This window comes from Thunnus thynnus, chromosome 11 (genome assembly GCF_963924715.1).
Source record: "Thunnus thynnus chromosome 11, fThuThy2.1, whole genome shotgun sequence".
Classification (NCBI taxonomy): Eukaryota; Metazoa; Chordata; class Actinopteri; order Scombriformes; family Scombridae; genus Thunnus; species Thunnus thynnus.
Genome location: NC_089527.1, coordinates 6,765,239 through 6,788,738, shown reverse-complemented (window position 1 = coordinate 6,788,738; position 23,500 = coordinate 6,765,239). Strand labels below are relative to the sequence as shown.

The following is a 23,500-nucleotide window of genomic DNA, read 5'->3' as shown; positions in this document are numbered from 1 at the left end:
AGCAGCGGAGTATTAAATATCAGCCCAGCACAAAATGCTAAAGGGTAAAAGTAAACAGTGACAAATGTTTAACTGTGGTTAAACTATTTAAAATGACTGATGGTAACAGTGTGAGAAAGTAACCCTGCTTTCATAGTAAGTCTGATACTTTTTAATAAACGTGTTAATACTGTATTATCATAGTTTATCAATGCTTTTTTAATCATTTTAGTTTTAATGGTTTTGTTCTGCTCATAAAAACGGTGACATGGTCTTTCATTTCAATTTCAAAGTCTTTCAAAGATCAGAGACAGCCAATCAATACAAAATGCAGATCTTATTACATAATAACCATCGCATATTAAGCATATCAGTTTTTCATTTCACTTCTTGAAAAAATTTTAATGCCCCAAGAAGAAGTGTTCGAAAATAAACATTTGTCGGGACTCTAAGATTAAACAGTTAGCTCCCTTAAAGCCTTAAACTTTATAATAATAAAATGATTTAACGAACTCAAAGATATCAAAATGTCCTGAAAAGTTTGCCATTAGATACAATTCTCTCACAAAAGACCAATGTTTAATGTTTTCGGCTTCGTGGTTTGTATGTCCATTTACTGTATCTGTGAAGGATTTGAGCTCCGTGTTGAAAGCTGTTCACTGGATTCCGCTGATGCTGTTTGCATCGGTGCCATTTCCAATCCGAGGGACCCGAAGGTGTCAAGTGTTGTGACCCCATTTAAAATAGCATTGATCGTTTGCAGGGCTGCCATAGCCAGACTCCCCTCAAAGTCATTAGTGTCATCTGTTAGCAATAATTAATGTGAATAGGAAATAATTGCATAAGGGAGCTGGGGACTAAAGTGATTTGGACCATTCATTGATATTCACCTATTATTTGATTATCCGTGCTAGCCTTTATTTCACGAGCACAGAGGGAGATGGCCACATTTGAGCATGCTTGTGCAGATTAATCTTAAAACTAATTACAGTCAGTATGTCAAGGGGTATCTGAGATACCCAAGTGATACAGTTTAACAAAACCCTCAATCAGAGTGGTGCTGTGCTTAAAGTCAAGGGCAAAACTGAGGCCTGTGGACTTTTCTTCTGTTCATACCTTCAGTTTCTTCCGAATTTGTAAAATAACTTTTGTTCATATTTCATTTCTGCTCCGTAACATTCACATATTACTATTTCGAAAGAAGATAATATCCCTTTCATTGCAGTGGCACCAAAGCCACATTCGAATACTGGTGAAAAAGCCTATTAAGATAGAGGATAAACACTATCTGACGGATGGTAGAAATCATCAGTTCCCTGGACACATACAGTAATGCCTTAATGAGTTATATTTACATTCTGCAGGTTACGGTGCCGCACTGGATGCATCCGTCTTCTACAACCATCATCAATGTAGTGGTGATGATGATGCATCAATATTGACATGTCTTTGCTGTTTGCTCTGCAGTTTTAGCCATTTATATGCTCAGAATATATCCCAAGAGTGCACAAGACATGATTCACAAAAGATTTAAAAGCCCAGTGCTGTGCTCTTTTCTATTTCAAAAGTACATCTGTGTCGTGACTAAAAGTCAATAAATAAATGTATGACACATCTATAAATAAAAGCACTTAAATCATTTGTTTTGAAGTAGTTTTCTGCCTGGTTGTGGAAAATCTGAGACAATTCTAGAGCAAACATATCGAATTTTGTGGCTTTTTAATGTATATTCGTCTTATTGTTAAAACTTTACTTTAAGTCTCTCTATTAATGTAGTTGTAAACACTATCACATATAAATGTTTATTAACGTATTAGTCATCAACTATATGTTGGCACCCAGAAGTGGATGCTGACGTTTAAACAGATAATGGATGACAGTATAATGAAACACAGCTGTAATAATATAACATATGTCTCTTAGATCCCATCCCAACTAGGTTGCTTAAGGAAGCCTTACCCTTAGTTAGTGCTTCTTCACTAGATATGACCAGTCTGTCTTTAGTAACAGGCTATGTACCACAGTCCTTTAAAGTAGCTGTAATTAACCTCTTCTTAAAAAGCCTACTCTTGATTCAGGCATTTTAGCCAATTATAGACCTATATCTTCCATTTCTCTCTAAGATCCTTGAGAAAGCAGTCTCTAATCAGTTATGTGACTTTCTACATAACAATAGTTTATTTGAGGATTTTCAGTCAGGATTTAGAGCGCATCATAGCACAGAGACAGCACTAGTGAAAGTCACAAATGACCCCCTTACTGCATCGGACAAAGGATTTGTCTCCATACTTGTCCTGTTAGATCTTAGTGCCGCATTCGACACAGTTGACCATTTAATTGGCATTAAAGGAACTGCATTAAGCTGGTTTAAGTCCTATTTATCAGACCGATTTCAGTTTGTACATGTTAATGATGAATCCTCCGTGAAGGCAAAAGTTAGACACGGAGTTCCACAAGGTTCTGTACTTGGACCAGTTCTATTCACCTTGTATATGCTTCCTTTAGGTAATATTATTAGACATAAATTTTCATTGTTTTGCAGATGATACCTAATTTTATTTATCAATAAAGCCAGATGAAACCAATTAGTTAAACAAACTCCAAGCATGCCTTAAGGACATAAAGACCTGGATGGTGGTTCCTACAGTCTTTAAAAGTAGAATGGGAGGCAGAGCCTTCAGCTATCAGGCTCCTCTCTTGTGGAACCATCTTCCACATTCGGTCCGGGGTGCAGACACCCTCTCTATGTTTAAGAGTAGGCTTAAAACTTTCCTTTTTGATAAAGCTTATAGTTAGGGCCGACCAGGCTCACCTTGGATCAGCCCTTAGCTATGCTGCTATAGGCCTAGACTGCTGGGGGACTTCCCATGATGCACTGAGCTCCTCTCTCCTCCTCCTCCTCTCCATCTGTATGCATTCATGTAACATCAATGCATGTCACTAACTTTGCTTCTTCCCCGGAGTTTTTTGTGCTTTCTCATCTCGCAGGAAACCCTGGGATGCAGGCCGAGCCTTCGCAGTCCTGTTGGCATCCTTCCCTGGCTGTTGCTGTTGCTGTTGTTATTGTTATGATTGTTGTTCTTTCTTGGTCATTTAGTGTCAGTAAAGCCTGGTAAAATGTTTCGCTAATGTATAACAACCATAATAGTTTGTTCAGTGTAGTTTTACAGCTTTTTATTGTGACATGCAGTGTTTTGTGTATTTAGAGTGTGTAACAGTTGAGAATATTGCTAGACAGGCAGTTAGCCATCAAAATTAAGCTAAACCTGTCCGCCTGTGGAAAATGAACTAATCAGGTAGGCTGACTGTATTAACCGGTAGATGTATACATGAAGGTCCTGCACTAGCCGCTGATAGTCATTTTATACATACAAGTATATTGAATGTTACAGCTATCATAATTCACCGAATTGTCAATCAAGTCTTCAATGGTTTGGGTTCATAAACTAGACATTTGTGTAATGCTGAATATTTTGTTGATCAAAATGATGATTTTCATACTGAAATACTTCTGCTTGAAGCAAAGTAACAGTGAGCTGATAGTACAATAAATCAAAGTGTATCCAAACTTTTGACTGGTTCTGGAGAAATATCAGTTGAGTGTGTGTGAAAATATGAATCTTAAAAAACAGGATTGTGAAGCTACATATAGCTTTTAAAGTGAAGTCGTATGAGAAGTTTAGAGTAGAACTGTCAGTTAAAATTATTACAGTCAGGGGCGATAGCAGAGCTGACGCAAGATGAGCGAATGGCAGCCGATGATATGGACGGTGTTGCTGATTATTTATCATAAGTCTGTTTTTGCAGAGTTAACCCCTATAATTAAATATGGTGCACTAGTTTGGACCTTGAGGGTCATTCTGAGCCTGTAACATGTCCACTAATCATCACTGTGTGTATTTCAGGGTCTCAGACACACTCTCATGAAGACCAGAGACTTGTGTAAATAAATGATAGTTTCTTTGATAGCGTCCAGCTTTCTCAGTCAGAATAATACAGTACGTTCAGCTGGTGGGTCTACAGCTTATAAAGGGTTCTCCACAGAGCATATGCTATTACACCGATGCTTTTATTCCAGGCACCTCACAGCACCATGGCTTCATACATTTTTAGCAGGCGATGGAAATTTAACCACAAACCCTGGCAGTGCTGGTGATTTCTATACCAACTGACCTGCACTTCTGATGTGCCGAGTAAACATTCACATGGTGAACAGTGCACGGTAGCCACATGTTGTTGTATACAGTATGGGAAAAGTCTCAGTTTCACAGTATATGAACATCACAATTTGAGATTATAAACTGATTGAAAGATTATCACTGTATAGTATATAAAGTATGTAGAGTATTCAGACATACATGTGTCCAGCTGATTGTGTTATGAAATTCAACATTTGTTTCACATTTTCACAACAACATACACATATTTTGACATTTGTTTTTTTTTTTTGTTGTTTTTTGGAAAAGCACTGACACTACACACTCCTTCACACACACTGACCTCCATCATGATGATTTTTTAGCAGTAAAACAATTGTTTCTAAAATTTTTGTCTGTCTAATCAAACTACGTATGTACTCATGTTAAATAGGGTTACACAGACATGTAAGTATATTATATTTTGAATGACTTGCAGAAGTGTCAATAGTCACATTATTGTGTGCATTTCAGCAATGTTCACACCAGACATGCTTGGTGGTTTTTGCTCTACTTCTCTTTCTGGTCAGTCATTGACTTACAACCATATTTATCAAATTCTATGAGTGAAATGTTGGACTTAAGTGAACAATAAAAAGTAAAAATCTTTCGCTTTTACTTCTATTCACAAACGTAAGAATAAAAACATTTTATCAAATTTATTCCAACTTAAAAATATTCTTGAATTCATGAGAGCTCCAGAGGTTTCTTAAGCTGGTTAAGAGTAAATCGTAGATGACTGCAGTACAGAAACAGAGACAAACACACCTTGGTTTACTGAGTGATTGTTGATCTTAAAAGTTAATTTTACACTTTGTTGTAAGTACGAGTAAGTCGCTTGATAAATGTGTCTTATCACTCAGTTAAGAACTTTTTTACTCCTAAATTGGAACTTAAGAACAAACTTCTTAGTGTAATTCTCATAAGTTTGATAAATACGAACGCTGGAAAAAATATATTGACGTGGTAATTAACTATTGAGCCCATTTCAGATTCACTGCTACTGAAACAGGCTGCTGACCAACAGACCATTCAGCATTCAGACGCAAGGACAATGTTCTTAAGCTTCCATGGACTATTAAGTTCACTTAAAATTTCACAATCTCATCAAAATTCGTCCATGCATCCCCCTGAGCTGCCCAAAGCAAGGTCACACTCATTCAACCGCTGCTCAAACGCCTGTTTTCTCCTCTCAAGTCTTTGAAACAGTTACTTCTCTCACTTCGTTCACTATCACATGCACCGACTACCACCACCTCACCCACCTCTTTGTCTTCAGTCCTCTGGTCATAAATACTTCTCACCAATCTACAGCTTTTTTTTCTACATATCACCTTCACCTCCTCTGCCCTCCTTCCACGCTGCTGCTCGGTGCTCTGCCTGGTGGGCTGGAGTGAGCTCTAACTACATGCACTGCTGTGCACTTTGACAAAAGAGGGAAGCAGGAGTGAAATGGTGGAAAACAAGCAGACCGCACTAGGTAGCACCTCTGCACGGTGAGGTCTGTGGTTGTAGTGGTGGAATACAACTGAATGTGTTACCGACTATAATACAAATTGTCTAAAAGGGTTGACTGATGTAAATATGTGACAATATGTTGATATAAATGTGTAACATTTATATCTGAAGTTGAAGTTAAACCGAAAATAACTGATTTTGTTGATTCGTGAAGTTCCTGAAGAAGGTAAACTCTTTATTTGATTAATGCATTGGAGTTATGAGACACAACATTGACATATCATCACCTTTTAAGTTGATATTTTGAATTTGTTAGCAAACAGTTGCTTATTCATACATCTAGCAGTCACAAAAGCAGCACTATCATTCATTTGGAGTCGTGTTTCTGGCCGGCTCGTGAAAGTTAAGGTGTGTTCAAAACAATAGTGTGTTTTCTCGGGTTCAAATCAGTCGATGAGTTGGTAAACTTTTTGCGTTTTCTCCTTGGTTCAGTTTCTTTTCACACAGAAAAAAATCAAGCAAACCAAAATGCATCTGCTCACTGGTCAGATGTGTCTGGGGCGGGAAGAAGATTCTCAAGCCAAATGCAACATACTTCATTGTTCGTCCGTGTCAGAGCTCAGTTCAGTCTTTGGCTAGCAGCTAGCAATGACTGATTTCACTCATCCACATACCAGTATGCAAAGCACACCTAGCTATGGGAGCTGTTTAGTTCAAACCTGCAGAGTACACCTAATAACGCCTAATTGGGTCGGATTGAGGTTGGATCACGTTCCCACCACAAACAAACCACTCCAGAATTTGTTTGGGATCGGACTGAGACCACATGCTCAAAGGGTCTCTGCCAACTCCTGAGGGAAATATCTGGCTCTTTAGCTGCTAATTTCTCCACTGTGTTCACCAGCTAGCCTACAGCTAACTGTCAATTTGCCGTTTGGTGCTGGGCAGGTAGTGTACAGTGGCTTTTAGAGCTTTTCCTCTGAAAAAAGCTGCCTGCTGCGGCCGAAAACGATGCTATGAGAGCGCTGAGAGTGAACCAAAACAGTAAAGTTGTAGCCGGACAGCTAAACAATGAGCTGAAACTCGCTATAAAGCTCCATAAAGCTGAGGGGAGCTGCAGAGTTGCTGATAATTCTCTGTAAATTCATCACTATGAGCGAGACCTTGCACTCTGCATGCATATTGACTTTGTTATTGTAAAAAATATTGATTATAGCCAATATAAGGAAAGTCTATTTAGTTATCACAATTTAACCTGAAGATCAACCTATTGTTTTAAATCAGATGTGAGTTTCAAGCAATCTATGACTGCAAACCTGATGTAAACAAGGCCGATGAGGTTGTTGCTGTTGTTTTTGTTGTATATTGTACCTATGCTGTGAATCTCCCTGCTAGACAAAACCAAATGCATTTTCAAACACTTTAAAAAGAGCAAAAATGAATTTGACTTGTGTTTTCACACAACAGCAAAATCAAATGCATTTTAAAACACTTTAAAAGGTAAATAAATATGACTTTATTATATATTTATTATTATTATATATTTGCCTTTATCTTTCACTGCAGCCCTCACAGGAAGTTTATCTGAGGAAAGAGGCACTTGGTGCTGTTTAAAAACCTCACTGTCCCTGGTCTCTCGATTATCGCTCTGCCACTGAATTCCAATAACATTGTGACAGACAACCCCATCACAAAGCCAGCAGACATTTAACAGTTGGGCTCTCTCTGGCACAGAGACACAGCAAGACAATGTTGCTGTTGTAAACAGTCCGACCATTTACTGAAACACTCAGTACAGTCAATCAAACCATATAAATAAAATCTATAGACTTTACAGCTCTTTTCTTGATCAAACAAAACACATTATCACACATCATTTTAAGATCTGTACCTTATACAGTATAATGTCATGATGAGCCAATTCATGTGCTAAGCATAGGGAAATATCCCCTAAATATTCCCCTTACGCTTTCTGTTCTTGCACAGCACATATGTGTTTAACAATGACAATGGTGACAGATTTACTTCTTGAAAGTCTTGGTAATTTCTGAAACAACAGGTCCTTGATTTCAGATGTTGAGATGTAAACAAAAGCTGCGTCTCATTTCTAGCCAGCAACTGACAGTTTTTCTGGCAGAAATGAAAACTGTCCCTGGCAGATTTCATCAGCTGTGGCTAACTGAGCAAACATCAGCTTCGTGAGTTGGTTTAAAAAGCTGTCTCAGCCAACTGGTTTTAAAACGAGAGTCTAAAAAGGTCTTAAATATGCACTTGATGGCTACACACATGATATCATGCTAACAGACTAAAGCTAAAGCTGCATGTCCAATGGGAAAAGTCAGAATTAATGACCCATGTAAAAGACATGTAAATTAAGAAGCAGCATTGCTCTTGTATTTCAATGTGGAACTATGTTAGTCTGAATATTGTAAGAATGAAAAGGATAAATGTAACATTAGATTATAATTTCATTGTAACATTATCACAAAGTAAACTAACTGTTTCATGGACAGACAGTGTGACGCTAACAGAGATTTTGAAGAGCAACAGCCAAACCGGTCTAATGGGTCCAAAGTGACATTTGCAGGTATGTTTACATGCTGTTTAATGTCCTGCAGCTGAGCAGCTAATTAGCTAACTTAGCAAGCTAACTGATATTAGTGGTGCATTTTTTCCCGGTGAATGTTTGTTTTGTGGCTTGTGCAAGAAGCTAAGGTGCAGAACAAGACTTGTGCTCATGTTTATAAGTTAGATAAGAAGGAGATTTTAGCAGGAAAGCAAATGTGGGTTGTTGTTCAGAGTCTGTAGCTCTTGTGTTGTGTAGCAGGATGCAATCAGGCTCAGTGTGACCGTCTGCTCTGCCTGTGATAGAATAACACGTTATCGCTTTATGTGAGATTTGATTTGCTGTATTGAAATAAGGACTCCAGCTATAAGCAGATGATGGAACAATATTTATTCAAATTAATGTAAAACTAGGAGGCGCCATCATGAAACCAAAGAATTTAAGATAGACATTTCTCTCCTTTGTTTTTTGACTTTTTCTCAGGAGAACACAGGACAACGTTTTATAGAGCAGATGTGTTTCTGTAGTAGTCAAAAAATGCAATTTAATTTCAGTTGGACTTTAATGATGTGTTCCTTGGCCTTAAGTAAAATTAGCATTAGGTTCTACTCGCAGTTTACGTTACAACAGATAATTTTGGAGAAGCTACTACCCTCCAAACTCTCTTAATGCAGAGTTTCGCTCTCACTACAGCAAGTTTAACAGACTGAGAGAGGGGTTTGGTGAAAAACTGGCTTTAGAACTGCAGGTACTTTTTTTGCATTTGATAACAAACTGTGATGTTAAAGCTAACATTATATAAAAGTAAAATTAGATACTATGCTTATTCATGGCTAGCTAGTGGACTGGCCTAAGACTCTTTGATTATAACATTTAATGGTCATAGAAACACATCAAGCTGGGTTCCCAAACAGAACATGGAAATATTAAAGTTATTCATACACCCTCTACTTATTCCAATGTACGTCTTGTTTATTGCATATACCCTCTGCAAAATACAGATACAAATAAAAACTGACTGGAAACAACTAGAGACTGATTCCCACTCTCTCTCTTTTTATCTTTTGTGTGAGCTGCCTTGCTCTAACCTCACTCGGAGTCAATCAACCTGACGAGGAACAGGTGTGTTGTTACAGTGATTAAGAAACCTAACAAGCATAACTCAGAAAAACAAATTTTCCATTTCAATAATCCAAATATAATTACCTCTGTGTTATCTGGTAAACTGATACACAACCAGAGCGTTATGTCTCCTGTATCAAAACCATTCACTGATCATTTCCACCTCCCTGACACGGATCGTCTCCCCATCAGTGATTGGGACGTGTTTCATTTTTTTCTGAGTGCTCTTCGCAGCTGTAACAGCGTGTAGAGCCTGATGGATTTTGGCCTCTATGCTCCCACTTTGTGACGTACAACAGCCATGATCTCTTGTCACGCTGCTCATCTTCTCTCAGGCCAGATTCATGACTAAGATAGGAGGGTTTTTAGAGAGAAGGGGCTTGTGAGGAGCAATGATGTTAACCACATACCATGTATGGCAGAATGAATGAGTTCCGCATGGAGAGAACTTGCGGACTTTAATGTTTCAAAGCTGGTAGAAATCATTTCAGTATCTGCTGAGGTCTATTTTGATGAAAGTGTTAAAGTTTTGTATCAATGTTTGAGCTGCTTCTCATCCTGAGTGTGAAATGAATTCAAAAAGGTTGTTGTGGCAGTAGGTTCGATGCTGATTTCAATCTTATTGAACAAACTTGGGAATGAAAAGCATTCTGCAATAAAAGAACATTAAATCCACAATGTGTTCTATATATGGCGCCAATAAGGTGATAGATGGTATGAAAGAGACTGTGTAGCCAGGTTTCCATCATCCAGCTCCAAGGACCCAAGGACACTGAGAATGAATGGGATGAAAGCACCACAAACACTGCACCAATTTTCATCAGGATTTTTAAAAATATTGATTTTTAAAAAACAAAATTCAAACTTATACCATCAGAATAATTTGATGCTATAATCATATAAAAGTCTTACACAGTGCTGCTTTAACCCGTTCAGATCCCCCAACCATTCCAATGGACATAACTTTTCTAGGATGTGTAAATCTATGATTACTGTCATCTGACGCCACCCAAATGCACAAACTTTTTTAATTGGATGTCTATAAGCTAATCACAGTGTTCCACATCATCTAAAGTGGGCTGCAGTAGAGCAACACCCCGTTTCAGCAAGCATGGCCAACTGTGAGACAAAGAGGAAACGTATGGCAGATTTTAATCTATTCATGATAGTATTAAAGTACATAACTTGTGTTTAAACTGTGTTTAAAGTAAACATGATATATTTTATTACTTATACATGTCAAAATATATGAAAGATTTAAAGCTTTTACTATAAATGTACCATTGGAATGGTCTGAATGTTTGTTAAAATAATATATGCAATTTGTTTTAAAGCATCACTTTATTCATTGATATGATTTAACTATTAATGAAAAATATATAAACTCATGTTTTTTGTTGAAAAAAGGTCTCTTAAGACTTTTTATTGTCATTTTTACTATAGGTGGTTTCACACATTCAGTTTCTCTGTCCATTCCAATGGACAGAAAAAAAGAACACATAATAAAGTATTTTAATCATTTTTTCTTTGATTAGTAATGATTTATGAGTGAATTTAGAGTAGAAATCCATCATTACAATATTTTTTTGTTTGGAGCATAATTGGGTTCTGAATGGGGAAGCACTAACAAATACTTTTATATGGAGAGAGATTTGTTTCATAATGATTTATGTGAACAGTTGTGGAGAGATGTCTAGATGTCAGTCACCAGCATCTTCTACAGTACATCTTGTTCTCACCTACATATCCCCTAACCTTTCAGCTGAGAGTGAATTCATCCATTAGTCATAATCACAACCAAAATGTTGTTTAGCTGCATGGCAGGTGGTCACAGCAGGGAATCACATCTGTAACTTTTCTCAGGAAGACAACAATCAAATTCCCCAGATCTCTAAATCAATCATTTAAATGCAAAGCTTGTTCTCAAACTTTTGTTGGTGACTTTACTGGAGACAACTATAAACTGCAGTTAATATTCAAGCTTTAGGCATGAGATAATTATCTAACACTACTAATGTAGCCTCCTGGATAATTGGGAATGTTGCATCAGTGAATCAAAGGCTCGGTATTTGGCACATTAAATGCTTTTTTTTCATATGTTGCAATCAACATTTTGTTATTAACAGTTTGAATGTTTTTTTTCTGCTGTTGAGATCAATTTTGCCTGGTGAAACAGTGAAATTAGGTGGTAAAATTTGGAATTCACCCTCCACAATAACAAATAGATGACAATAAAGTCTAATTTCTAGCCTAAGAATCATCTAATGACTATTTTACTGAGTGTTAAATTAGAAGAAAGAATGTTTAATCAGTGGAAACTCAGCTGAAATGTTTTGACAGAGTGGAGAATCAGCAGGTCAAATCTCCTTTTCTTTAATAATTATGTACAGATGTATCTGAAAAATGACACAGCAAGTTGTTAAAGCTCCATTAAGAAATAGATTTGATATCAGAACTGAATCAAATACTAGAAACACCTGATGACGCAAACATAAAAAGTTCTGTGATATGACTCATATTAGGACTGTCTAAAACTCAAGAGATTTAGCCAATTAAATGATATGTTTGGGTTTTTTAAAGTCTGTCTTAATACAATACTGATGTGTCAATATATAAGTGGAAATGGGTCTTGGTTGTGTAACCATTCCTACTCTCCATACTGGGGAAATTTTCTCTGAACAAGACTAAACTGTAAGAAATGGGGGACAAAATCCACAGCCCTTGTTCTGTGCAAAAATGCATCCCAAAGTGAGGCTTCAGCCATCAGCCCCAGCTGTTCTTGTCGTCCTCCAGACCACCTTGACTTGCTCCTTCCTCTGATCCTGACATGGAATATGGTTCACATCTGTGTTTGTCTGAAGTGTTGTGAAAGAAACAAGCATTGGGGGAAAATGTGTTCCAGAGATTTCCTCTGAGAGATCCTGGACCAGGACCAGGTTGTGGCTAATAGCTGGTGAAATTGACATAAATACACCGTTTGAAAGGTTCAGTAGAAGAGGGGCTGTGAGAAAATTTCACCAGTTGAGCTGACAACAGTTGACAAGTTGGTAAGTGTAAATAAATACATAGTATGTGGTTCTCTCTGTAACATGTGACACAGTTCCGACAACAAACGTACACATGATTACCAGAATGTATCCCTCCACTGCAGCTTGGCAAGTAATGTTCTGGAGAAACAAAACAGGGAATTTTTTCAACTCAATTTAGCACATTGTGACCACCCTGGGCCTTCCCTCTTTCCTGCCTCTGCTTCCCTCTTTCCAGATTCTCCCTGATGGTCTGGCCCTTCCCACCTCATCATGGGATTGGTGTCACCTGCTTGGGAACCTTTAAAAACTGGGTGATTCCAAGATGGCTCCCTCTATCTCCTTCTTGGAAGGCTGATACCTTTCAGGCACTCAATTTGGTTTTGTTTGGGTTTTGATTGTGTACCCTTGGTTTGTGTTACAAATAGTTTAGATTAGCACCCACAGCTTCATAGCATCCAATACTCGTTCTTCACTACTGACTTTACACCTCATAGTTTGTTAATGTTGAGTCATCTTTAATAAATTATTCAGTTACTTAAGCTGTTACTGTGTGGACCTCCCTTCTGTGTTCCTGAACAATATTTGCATAAAGGAGGGATGTTGATTGTAACCCCACTTCAGGGTCAGTATGGAGAGTGGGACCAACCAAGATTCATTTCCACGTATGGCACATCAGGATTGTATTAAGACAGACTTGAAAAAAACCTCATACTCATATTCTGTCACCACATATATATACACTCAGCTTTCCAATAAACAACCAGACAAACAATAGAAACATGTCTGATTAACAGCAAATTGACGTTGTTTAATCAGGCTCTGAGAGTAAAATGTCAGCATGAACAATACTTCTTTTCAGCAGAAGCAGCTTAGCATCTCTATAGTGATACATACAGATCTCCTACAAAGACAGAATCCATCTTTTAGCAGAGTCTGCATGTTTGACCTTTATAGAAAAGGTTAAAGATGAAGGACAGCATTTCCTGCTCTGCTAGGCTCACAGCATACTTAATGACTTGTTATGAGAATTTCTATTTTCCATAAAACAACTTTCATGGAGCTGGAAAAGGGAATAATTCAAGATTTTTGTTAATTACCAATTCTGTCTTTTTTTTTTTATAGCAAACTAGTCCGCTGAATACAGATAGCTTGAATTTGTCAGGAGAGAAACCATGCTGAGAGCCCTGACAATTCAAAGAGACCTTTGGAAACTAAGCAACTTGAAGCTTCTCGCCCGCTTTCTGCATCATGATTATGAGAGAGGAGTGATTTCATTACAATTTGAGTAGTTAAGGAAAGTTTTGGATGAAATTCTGCTGGTGCTCATATCAAGACCAATGATGGATCTGAGTTTCAGCTGTGGCTAAGACGAATCATTTACAATCAAACAAACTTAGCCAAACATGCCATATATTGTTGTTTTTCATAAATGCTCTCAATTTGCATGCATGAGGCATTCAATACATGGCTACCAGCAGAGGTGACATGCCCATTCAACTCAAGGAATCGTCAGAGGATCACCAAGGTGGTTAGAATGTATCCTTGAGGGATCTTGAATATTTATTGTACAGTTCATAGCAATTCATCTAATAGTTGTAGAGATATTTCACTCTGAACGACCTCATGGTGGTGCTAGAGGAAAAGACAGGGGTTTACTAAAGTCCATCAGATTCATTATCTGGGGATCATAAATAGATGTGCAACATTTAATAGCAATCTATTCAAAGGTTTTAGAGATATTTGACAACTCCTCAAACAACCGGTGTGCTGCAAGAGAAAGCTATGTTTCTAACAAGTCTCCCTGTGTTCAGCTCTCAGTACCTTCGTAGCTTCTAAATTATTTTTTTGTGGTTTGAAGTTTTCTCTCCTGTGTTCCTGTTTGTACTTTCAGATATCTGCCTTATTTTACTGTTTCAGAGTCGTGTTAAGTTACTGCTGATGAAAACCCAACATTTCCTGCTTTTGCTGCTCCATCTTAAAACTGATTGTGAAGAAGATATAGGAAATGAAATGTGTTTATCACCAGATTAGTAGAGGTTGAATAGTGGTGCCATTCTACAATAGCACAGCACGACTGTCCCAAAAGTCATGGAAAGACCCTGTAAATTCCTGCAACCAACCACAAATTATGAAAGAATGAGGACAGAAATGTTGAACCAGTCTATAATAGCACAACACACACTTAAAGTGTATTGTGTGTTTCAGTTCAACAAGCATAATTCCTGCTGGTATGAAGACAGTGACTGATACTCATTGCAGTTTAATAACCCAACATTTCTGTCAGTTCGAGCTTACACTTTTTTGAATGCAGAACTAAAATCAAGTCCTAACAAGCTGAGCTCAATCATCCATTTCAGGGGTTTTATTTCAATATTCAGCTCAGAATGAAAAAAAAAAATCTGTCCATCAAAAGTACCATCCATCGTCAATTATTCATGGTGAAGTTGACCAGTTTACTTAAGATTTATGCAGTAAGTTTGACTACTGGAGCAGTAAGTTTCTCTCCATTGCAACACATCTCTGTTGTGTGGAATAAGAGTAATCTTGTTAGCAAATTAGTTTTGTCATTTTTTGCTGTATGGTTTCTCTGTTTTATTCCAAATGCTCAGCCAAATTAAACTCAACTTCATTCAGTTTTTGAGAGAAAAGCTAGATCCTCAATATTTTAGAGAGACTGAGCAATGAAATATGCACAGATAATAATGTATATACACTGTACACCAAAACTCTTCACCTAGTATTATGAATGAATAGAAAGTACAAGCCAGCTCACCACTCACACTTTGAACACACTTCAGATCTAAATGGATTTGATCAGATAAAATGTGTCTATCCAGCCAGCTAGCACTGTGCAGCAGGGGAGGAGTGCTACCTCATTAATTAGACAGTGATCAAAGCAGTCAAATCGAGCCCGTCAGCAAGGTTACGTAAACAAACCTCAAAATTCTTGTAATGAAAAAAAAATGAAACGCCAACCTGTGGATCAAAGCATTGCTTGAGGAAAAGGTTAAAAGAAAATTTAAACTTTACAGCGTGCTGTCATACTGCACATCACTGTTGCACATCATATAACTGCAGTTTGTCAGTTTACCTCCTTTTAAGAGTGGAACATGAGCATTTTAAAAGGCACATAGGCATCACTGAAACAATACAAGAATATATTTTGTCTGACAACAGTAACAACGCTTGTTATGGCTTTTGCTTTCCTAAACAGACTCTTTCTCCCAAAGTCAATCTGAATATCAGTCAGGAACACTCTCGTCATAGATTAAACCATTTATTGCAATAAATGGAAATCCAGTTTAGCTTGGCACTGATGCCTCCGCTCTAAGATGCGCCCTGGATTAGCCAAGCGGCATGCTAAGCTAAACCAGGAAGCACAATACAGAAACCCCCATTGGTACACAAGAGTGGGCCCAAAGCCTACCCTTGAGCCATATTAAGACTCTGAACCAAGAAGGCTGGAGTGGTGGAGGCAAAGCTTAGCCAGCAGCAGCAGCGTGAGTGTGACAGCACTGGTATAGCAGGGATCAGTGTAGGAGGGAGTCATATTTAAATGGACCGCCTTGTTGATGGCTTTGATTAGTTTGTGACTGATAAGAAACGCTGATTCAATCAGCGGGCTGTCAGCTAATAACAGCTGGGGTGTATGACTTTGCCAACACTTGTCTCAATGATATATCTGCCAACCAAAACCTTTTTTCCAAGGCTTTTGGAATCAAGATAAATAACTGCTTTAAAAACATGCTGCTTTTTGAGGCACAATATAATCAGAAACTAGATGTTGGCAGGTCACATTGCTTTTTATTGGCCACTTGGGAGCAGCAGAGAAGGCTAAAGAGAAAACAAGTTTTTATGGCTACCATTAGCAAACAGTTGCTAATTTACACATCCAGCAGACACTGAGCAATATTAGCATTTATTTAAAGTTGTGCTTCTGGCAACTTGATGAATATTCACTCTCCTTTTAGCTCTGTTTTGGTCTCAACCAACTCCTGATAAAAATATCTGTCTCTTTAGCTGCTAAATGCACCAACATGTTCACCAGCTAGTCGCAGGTAGTGTACATTGGGTTCATCTGAGCTTTTCTTTGAAAATAGATACTACTGCTGGAGACAAGTTTCATAAGTTAGAAGTGATGAGTGAGGTTTGCAAGCCAGCAAACTCAAACAATGAGACAAAAGATGCTAAAACACAATGTAGAGCAGAGGGAAACTGCATCATCATTTTCTGTGGGTTTGTCACTGCAATGACACCTGCCAAAGCACACGCAGTCATTTTATCCATCGTTGATATAAAAATATTGATTAGGGCAGCTTTAAAGCTCTGAACAGAAACTGAACAGCTGAACAATTGCTTGTCATGATGGCTAACAGTACTACAAGAAGTCCCCGGGTTTTAACCAATTATCCCTAACGCTCCACGGTTGAGAGCTTTCCAATTAGAGGAGCATGTTCAGCTATGTCTCCGATTTCTACACCGTCGCTTTGCAGCTGCAGCTGGATGAGAGGTCTGGCTCACTGTTAGGCTAAATTCTGACATGATTAGCATAAAAGTAAGGCATGGTAATGCTTGTTTGATGTCCTACAGTGCACTCGAGCAAGCCACTGTGACACTGACTGCACTAATTAAGTATGGAGGAATATAAGGCCCAAATTAATCCATTCCTACTTCTAAATCCGACTGCAAAACTGTACATCCTAACAATTTTAATTAAATTGCATCCTGGGTAGATTTCTCTCTCTTTGCAGTCCCTTTTAAAGTTGGTAACCTTTAGAAGTAGAGCACTGCTCATGTAAAATTCAAACAGCCTTGAAGCAGGGTAGATCTGTCAGTGTCTGTTTGTGTCCATTGCACCATGTGGTCTTACCTGGGAGACAGGAATTGTGGACATTTTGACACGTTGTTGAAACAGCACACTCAGTATGCGGTTTTGCTGCTCCAAGTCAAACACACGGGTCCGCAGCTTTACACATTCCTCTTTCAAGTCCTAGAAACACACAACAGAGGAGAAAAACGGACAGATGACTGCGACTGACGGGGATATTTCAGAAGTTTATACATGTATCAGATGCTAATTTAACAGCTATAGGACACAATGATGTATTTATGCAAGACGTACATGACAATGCTCTAAAAGCTGCATCTTTAGTTTACATGAAAAACTAACATTAATAGTGCTGCACAGTAGTATTTTCTGTTTTAACTTGGTTTAAATATATTTAAAAGCATTAATAAGTGACAAGACAACTAATTATTTGTCTTCTACACAAGCACTGCATTGAAGAAAAACATTCATAGAACAAGTAAAAGGAACCAGCTTTCAGAATTAATCGTTTTGTTTTGATATTGAATGTGTTTTTCTGTCAATACCTCTTTCAAATAAAGCCTTTTGAAACTTTTTTCACATTTACAGTTTAGAGCATTTTTACTAAGCTGATTATTTTCACTGCATTTATTTTACTTCACACTTTCCTGTGAAGTGTGAAGTAAATCTGAAAGCCTGAACTCTACAGAAACGGCATCATGCTCAATCAATCAAACTTTATTTGTATAGCAGCTTTCATACAGGTTAGCGCAGTTCAAAGCGCTTCGTAGATGACTGACAAGCCGATAATAAGACAGAACAAGTGTAGACTGTAAAAAGCACATTCTCTGTGAAATGCGTCCCGCTGGTTCACAATGAAAACTGGAACTGATAACGTTTACAGTCAGTCTGACAACCACAGAACCTCAAAGTACTGTAGTTTTTTTCTTTTATTTTCTAGACATATGCTGTTAATCTTTCTCTATGTTAGTGACATGCAGCTGTTGATCAACTTGACAGTCATCTTTTCTCTGACTGATTCTAATAATGGATTATTGGTGCTTCAGTACTGCAGAGACAAAGACAAACCTTCTGAGTGAGGAGCGCCTGGACCACCTGGTTCGCCACCTTGAAGAAACATGGAGAAAGAGAGAATATGTTAATATGTAAATAGGTGTCAGGAGCCAGATGTACAAACGGGAATGGGCTGTACGTAATTAATATTTGATTATTGTCATTATTGATTAATCTGCCAATTATTTTCTCGATGAATCATTTTAATGTCAGAAGATTGGGAAAAATGCCTGTTATAATTTCAGCCCAAAGTAACATATTAAAATGTTGGTTAATTCAACCGGCTGTTCAAAGATATTCAGTTTACTGTCACATATAAAAAAGAAAAGCATTAAATCCTCATATTTAAGTGTCTAAAACCAGTGAATTTTTGGCATTTTGCACCTCACGCAGACTTCAGACCAGCCTGCACATTTTTCTAGAGCCAGACGCGTGTTATATAATAAGATGGAAAAATAAGGTGAGAGAATCTAAATATAATAAAACATTGTTTATTTAAGTTTATAACCAGCTGCAATGATGATGTGAAGTCTGTCTTAAAACAACAGTCAGGAGCCCAAATTAACATTGAAAAAGGTTTTTCTTGCCATAATAATTCCTCCTGTTCATCTCACTTACACAAAGCATACCAACAACTTTCCCTATCTCAGTTGCCCCTAAGCTTCATGGGAAATGTAGTGCGAACTCAAAACATATTCATCCCAATTATTTTTCTGTGATCTATTTTGTTTTCATTCTTTCAATTTACATAGGAAGCATAATTTTATATCTCTAATAATATTCTTTTTATTTTATCCTTAGTGTTACAAACTAATTACTGAATATCACGTGTACCCTCAAATATTTGAAATTGGATGGCTTTAGAATTTATTAAATTCTATTTTAACAATAACAGTTTTTAATTAGCCTTGATAAAATAGTCTATAAACAAAAGACACTTTTCTGTATGTTGTTATTCACATTTAACTCTGTTTCGGCTACTTGGTCCCTTCCAGTTAAAAAGCTCAAGTCGTGTAGAATAACTGCAGTGTGAGATATGAATAATCAACATAAACAACATAAAACAGTTTGACTTTCATTAATTTGTAAATTACTTAGAGCTTCATAATTCTCTTATTTAAACTGACTTTAGCATCAGTGGTTTTAAGTATAATCCACAAGTCATTAGCATTAGCGTTAGCTTGTTGTCCTTTGCTATTATTAGCAGTTAAGTTGTTGTTTTTGTCAAAACAAATTTGCAGCACTGAAACTAAACAGGGGATGGACAGGAGGAAACTTTTTACTCAGTCAAGAGATAAGAGCTGAGATTAAAGCCTTTTTAATAAGATTTTTTGTTCAATATGCTATTAAATGTAATATAGTGTTAAGTGTCATTTAGTTATAATCGTAGATAGTTACTGATAGGTGGGTGGTTTGATCATAAACATAGAAATCAAAGCAGATGATTGAGGTCGATTTATGGTCATAAAGAAATGTTTCTAATGATACGCTGTCCAACTACGTCAGAAATCAAGTGTGTTTATAGTGGCTTCACTCAAAGGCGGCGTGAAAAGCGGAAGGCAGTCATAGTGTTGCACTCGGCTGTTCACATTAAAGGTGACAGAAATAGTTGCGTCATGAATGATAAAGGAGAGCTAGAGAGAAAAGTTCAAACCCAGACTCCTTTCTCACCACCGCACAGCCGGCCAATCAGTGCATGAAGTGGGTGAGAATGTCGGCTTGTCCGTTTCGTAAAGCCGTGCACAACCCCACTTTACCCGCCATCAGAAAGGTGCAAGTGGGGGTTTAATGGGCATTTCCACCATCCAACAAGCATGTCTGAAGGAGTATACAGCCACCTTTACTGGTAACAACTTGGTTTGGTGTGAACACTCACTGCATTGTGAAACTGTGTTCCCTCAAAGACTCCATGATGCCGCTGTGTGTCATTATTTTGGAACAGATTTCAAAACTTTCTGTTCGAGGTGCGGCGAGACTGGAATTGAAAATGACCAGCAAACACCATCAGAGAGAATCTAAAGGCATGTAAGATGCTGTGAGGACAAATTGACAGCATGTTGCATCACTGAGTCAAATTAAGTGAAATCACACATCAGTTGCCTGCAGTTAGTATATTTAACTTTATTCTCAGCACATAAATAATCTAAAATACAGTCATAAATATCTAAACAAATGTTTTTTAAGAGAATGTTTCTGTTTTGGTCCCTACACAATTTATTAGCTCGCCTTGATGAAACTGGAATAACTGGAATAATAAGATCCATAACTGTTTCTTTTCTGTAAAAATCTTTACAGAGAGAGTAAAAAGTTTTATTGTAGATATAAAACAGCATGTTCTGAAACACTTTCTTTACTGATTATTTTTGATTTCTGAAGTGGAAGCATACATTATTCCCTGAAACTGGAATAATAACTATGTTTTCACTTGCACTCATGTGCCGCAAAATGATTTCCCTCCACTTCTGTCATCTATCTATGAGAACGACTCGCCTCAGCTCATTCAGACCATGACAAGAAGCCTTCTCAATGCTTCCACAAAAGAGATTCATGTGCATGATAAGACTGAAAAGAAGAAGAGGAGGAATTATTCCCACACTCTGAAATTTCTGTCCTCTGCCTGAATATGTTAAATTCTCATAAGGGCAGCGATCTCCATAGAAACAAGCCTATTAGAGGGGGATTGCTAAAAAAAAATAAATAAAGAGGAGCAGTCTTGCCAGCTGGAAGGAGATGGAGGAAATACAGAGAATGAGATGGAGAGACAATCAAAGTGTTGTCAGGGAGAAGAGAAGAGGGAAGGAGTGCAGGCAGACAACATGCTGGAGGTGGGAGGCGGACCTCCTGAGCAGTGAGGCTCTCATTCTCATATCGCCCAGGGCTCTGTTACCTGTCCGCTTCAATTAGAGATGTACCTTTCCACTGGCTGTCCTCTGTGGACTTCACTAACACTATAGATAATAGTCTGAGTGTGTGTTTGTGTGTGTGTGTGTGTGTGTGTGTGTGTGTGTGTGTGTGTGTGTGTGTTAGCTACAGAAGTGGATCGTCATCTCCAATTGTTGGAGTCCAGATCTTTTTTTTTTTTCTGACCTGAAGTTGAAAGTTAAAGTTCAAGATTTTCAACAAGTCCTCCAAATTAAACAACAAAATACGTCATTGGTCTGTTCACTGCAGAACACAGGGAAGCATTTTCTGACAGTACTATGGTTAAGGTCTGGTTAGCTTAAAATAAGTACTTCCTTAAAGGGGGTATATCATGTTTTTTGAGGGTTTTTTTGTTATTTATATACTGTTATGATGTTGGATGTTAATATAGTTGAAGTTTGTGTTTAAAAATGCCTGCAAGTCAAAATCCAGGGCTTCAGCCTTATCTGACAATTTGTTTGCAAAGTCACCTCTACTTCACTATCGAACTGACGTCAGTTTGTTCGTGCATGTCCGCAAACGGCCGTCCGCTCTGTAGTCTATGTTGCTAACGTTGTTGCACACGTTGTTCACGTTGTCCAGTCGCATATTTCGGATCAGATTCAGGCTCAAACATGTACGGTTGTATTTGAGAGGTTTATATTTTGAGATAAAAACAAGCGAAATCCTACTACTGTTTTCTTTAGGCTGTCTCTGGAGCCAGGAGAGGCTTCCTGAAGCTAGCCAATCAGAACAGAGTGAGGGCCTTAAAGAGACAGGAGCTAAAACAGCCTGTTTCAGACAGAGGCTGAACTGCATAAAAGGCGAGTATAAGATAAATAAGGAGATTTTAACTGTAACTCATGCAAAGATATTCCAGTAGAGCCCCAGAATATAAATATAGAGCTGGAAATGTGCATGATACGTCCCCTTTATGGTTAGAGAAATATCGTTGTCATAGTTACAATAATAAACACGTGGTTAAGCTCAGAGGATGGTTGGTCATGGTTTAAAAAAAAAAAGTTGACTCTAGGGCTGCAACTAACCGTTATTTTCATTATTGAACCTACATTTTCTTGATTAAATCGATTTATATATAATATCTTAGAGCCACTGGTTCTGTCTTCAAATGTTTTGTTTGGTCTGATCAACAGTCCAAAAACCAAAGAACTTCGTTTTACCGACATGTTTGACAGTAAATCCTCACATTTGAGAAGCTGCAACTAGAGAGTGTTTGACATTTTGGGGTACTTACTGAAACAACTGATTTTTCTTGGGAGGACGGTCTCGATCATTCACTTTCTTTGTGGGAACACGAATATCAACATCAATCTCATGTCTGTGCATTGTGGAGCTGGGATACGTTTAGTTTAGTGCAGCATGAATAATTAACAAGTTGCACCTTGTTTGTTTAATCTGTAAACAAACAGAAATGTAAAAACAACAATTTGTAATTTTAGAGAGAGCTGGAACTATGAAAATGACTGTTTGCGAGTGGAAATAAAGGATGACATAAAGTATAGGGACAGAATAAGAATCATTTTGAACAGCCAGTAAAATAAATATTAATTTCCATGTGAATATTTGCCTTTGACTTGACTGTGGTGGAATTACATATAGAGTAAACGCAAACATGATATTTTCCGTATATCACGTGATTACATGACGTGCTTGTTGTTGAAACACTCACCTCATCCAGACAGCGCTCGTACTGCTTCCTCTGGTTGTCGTTTTCCAAGGACAGAGCCGAGTTCTCCGCCTGTAGAAGGAAAGCAAACACAGATGAACTTTTTCTTCTTGTACCTTCATTTGGATGTTGTTCTCTTCTCTGTGCAGAATAACGTATTGGCAGAGTTTGTTTTTTTCACATTTATCTGCAGAAAGAGGAAAGTTTCACCTTAAATCTGAGTTCAACTCGACTATCTATGAGCACGATTTGTGCTCTTGGTCCAGTGTGCAACATGAACAAGTTTGTTGTGGAAACTTGAAGCCTCCAGTGCACGAACACTGAAAATGGACTTTACAGTTTTTAAATGAAAAATATTCTCATGTTCTTAGAGGAAAAAACAGATTAAACACATGTTATTATTCCAAGCAGAGTATTTTTTATATATATTACATGTCTAGAGGGAATCTTTAACAAAACCTGTAGAGGTAAGGTCTCATGTTTCAGCCGACAGTCAAATACACAAACATGGTCATGGGATTAAATGAAAAACCAAATGTGGAATATGACAATCGTGAGCCTTTGATCCTATTGTTGTCTCTCCGGGACAGTCTCGCCTGGAAAACAAACAGACAGACGGACGGACAGACAGTCAGACAGATGAGGCTCTCTCCCCGCAGCGCTGCAGGATTTTGCAGGTTC

At 37.8% G+C, this 23,500-nt stretch overlaps 1 protein-coding gene across 2 annotated transcripts in view; it reads right to left on the bottom strand.

Annotated features, from left to right (window-relative positions):
• LOC137192352 (nck-associated protein 5-like) overlaps positions 1–23,500 on the bottom strand; it is a 98,163-nt gene that overhangs the window by 30,408 nt on the left and 44,255 nt on the right. For both annotated transcript variants that reach the window (XM_067602951.1, XM_067602950.1), the window contains exons 5-7: positions 22,823–22,891; positions 18,247–18,285; positions 17,221–17,340 (exon numbers count right to left, since the gene is read on the bottom strand). In XM_067602951.1, the coding sequence (XP_067459052.1) occupies positions 17,221–17,340; positions 18,247–18,285; positions 22,823–22,891 (228 nt within the window). The remainder of the gene's footprint in view (positions 1–17,220; positions 17,341–18,246; positions 18,286–22,822; positions 22,892–23,500) is intronic.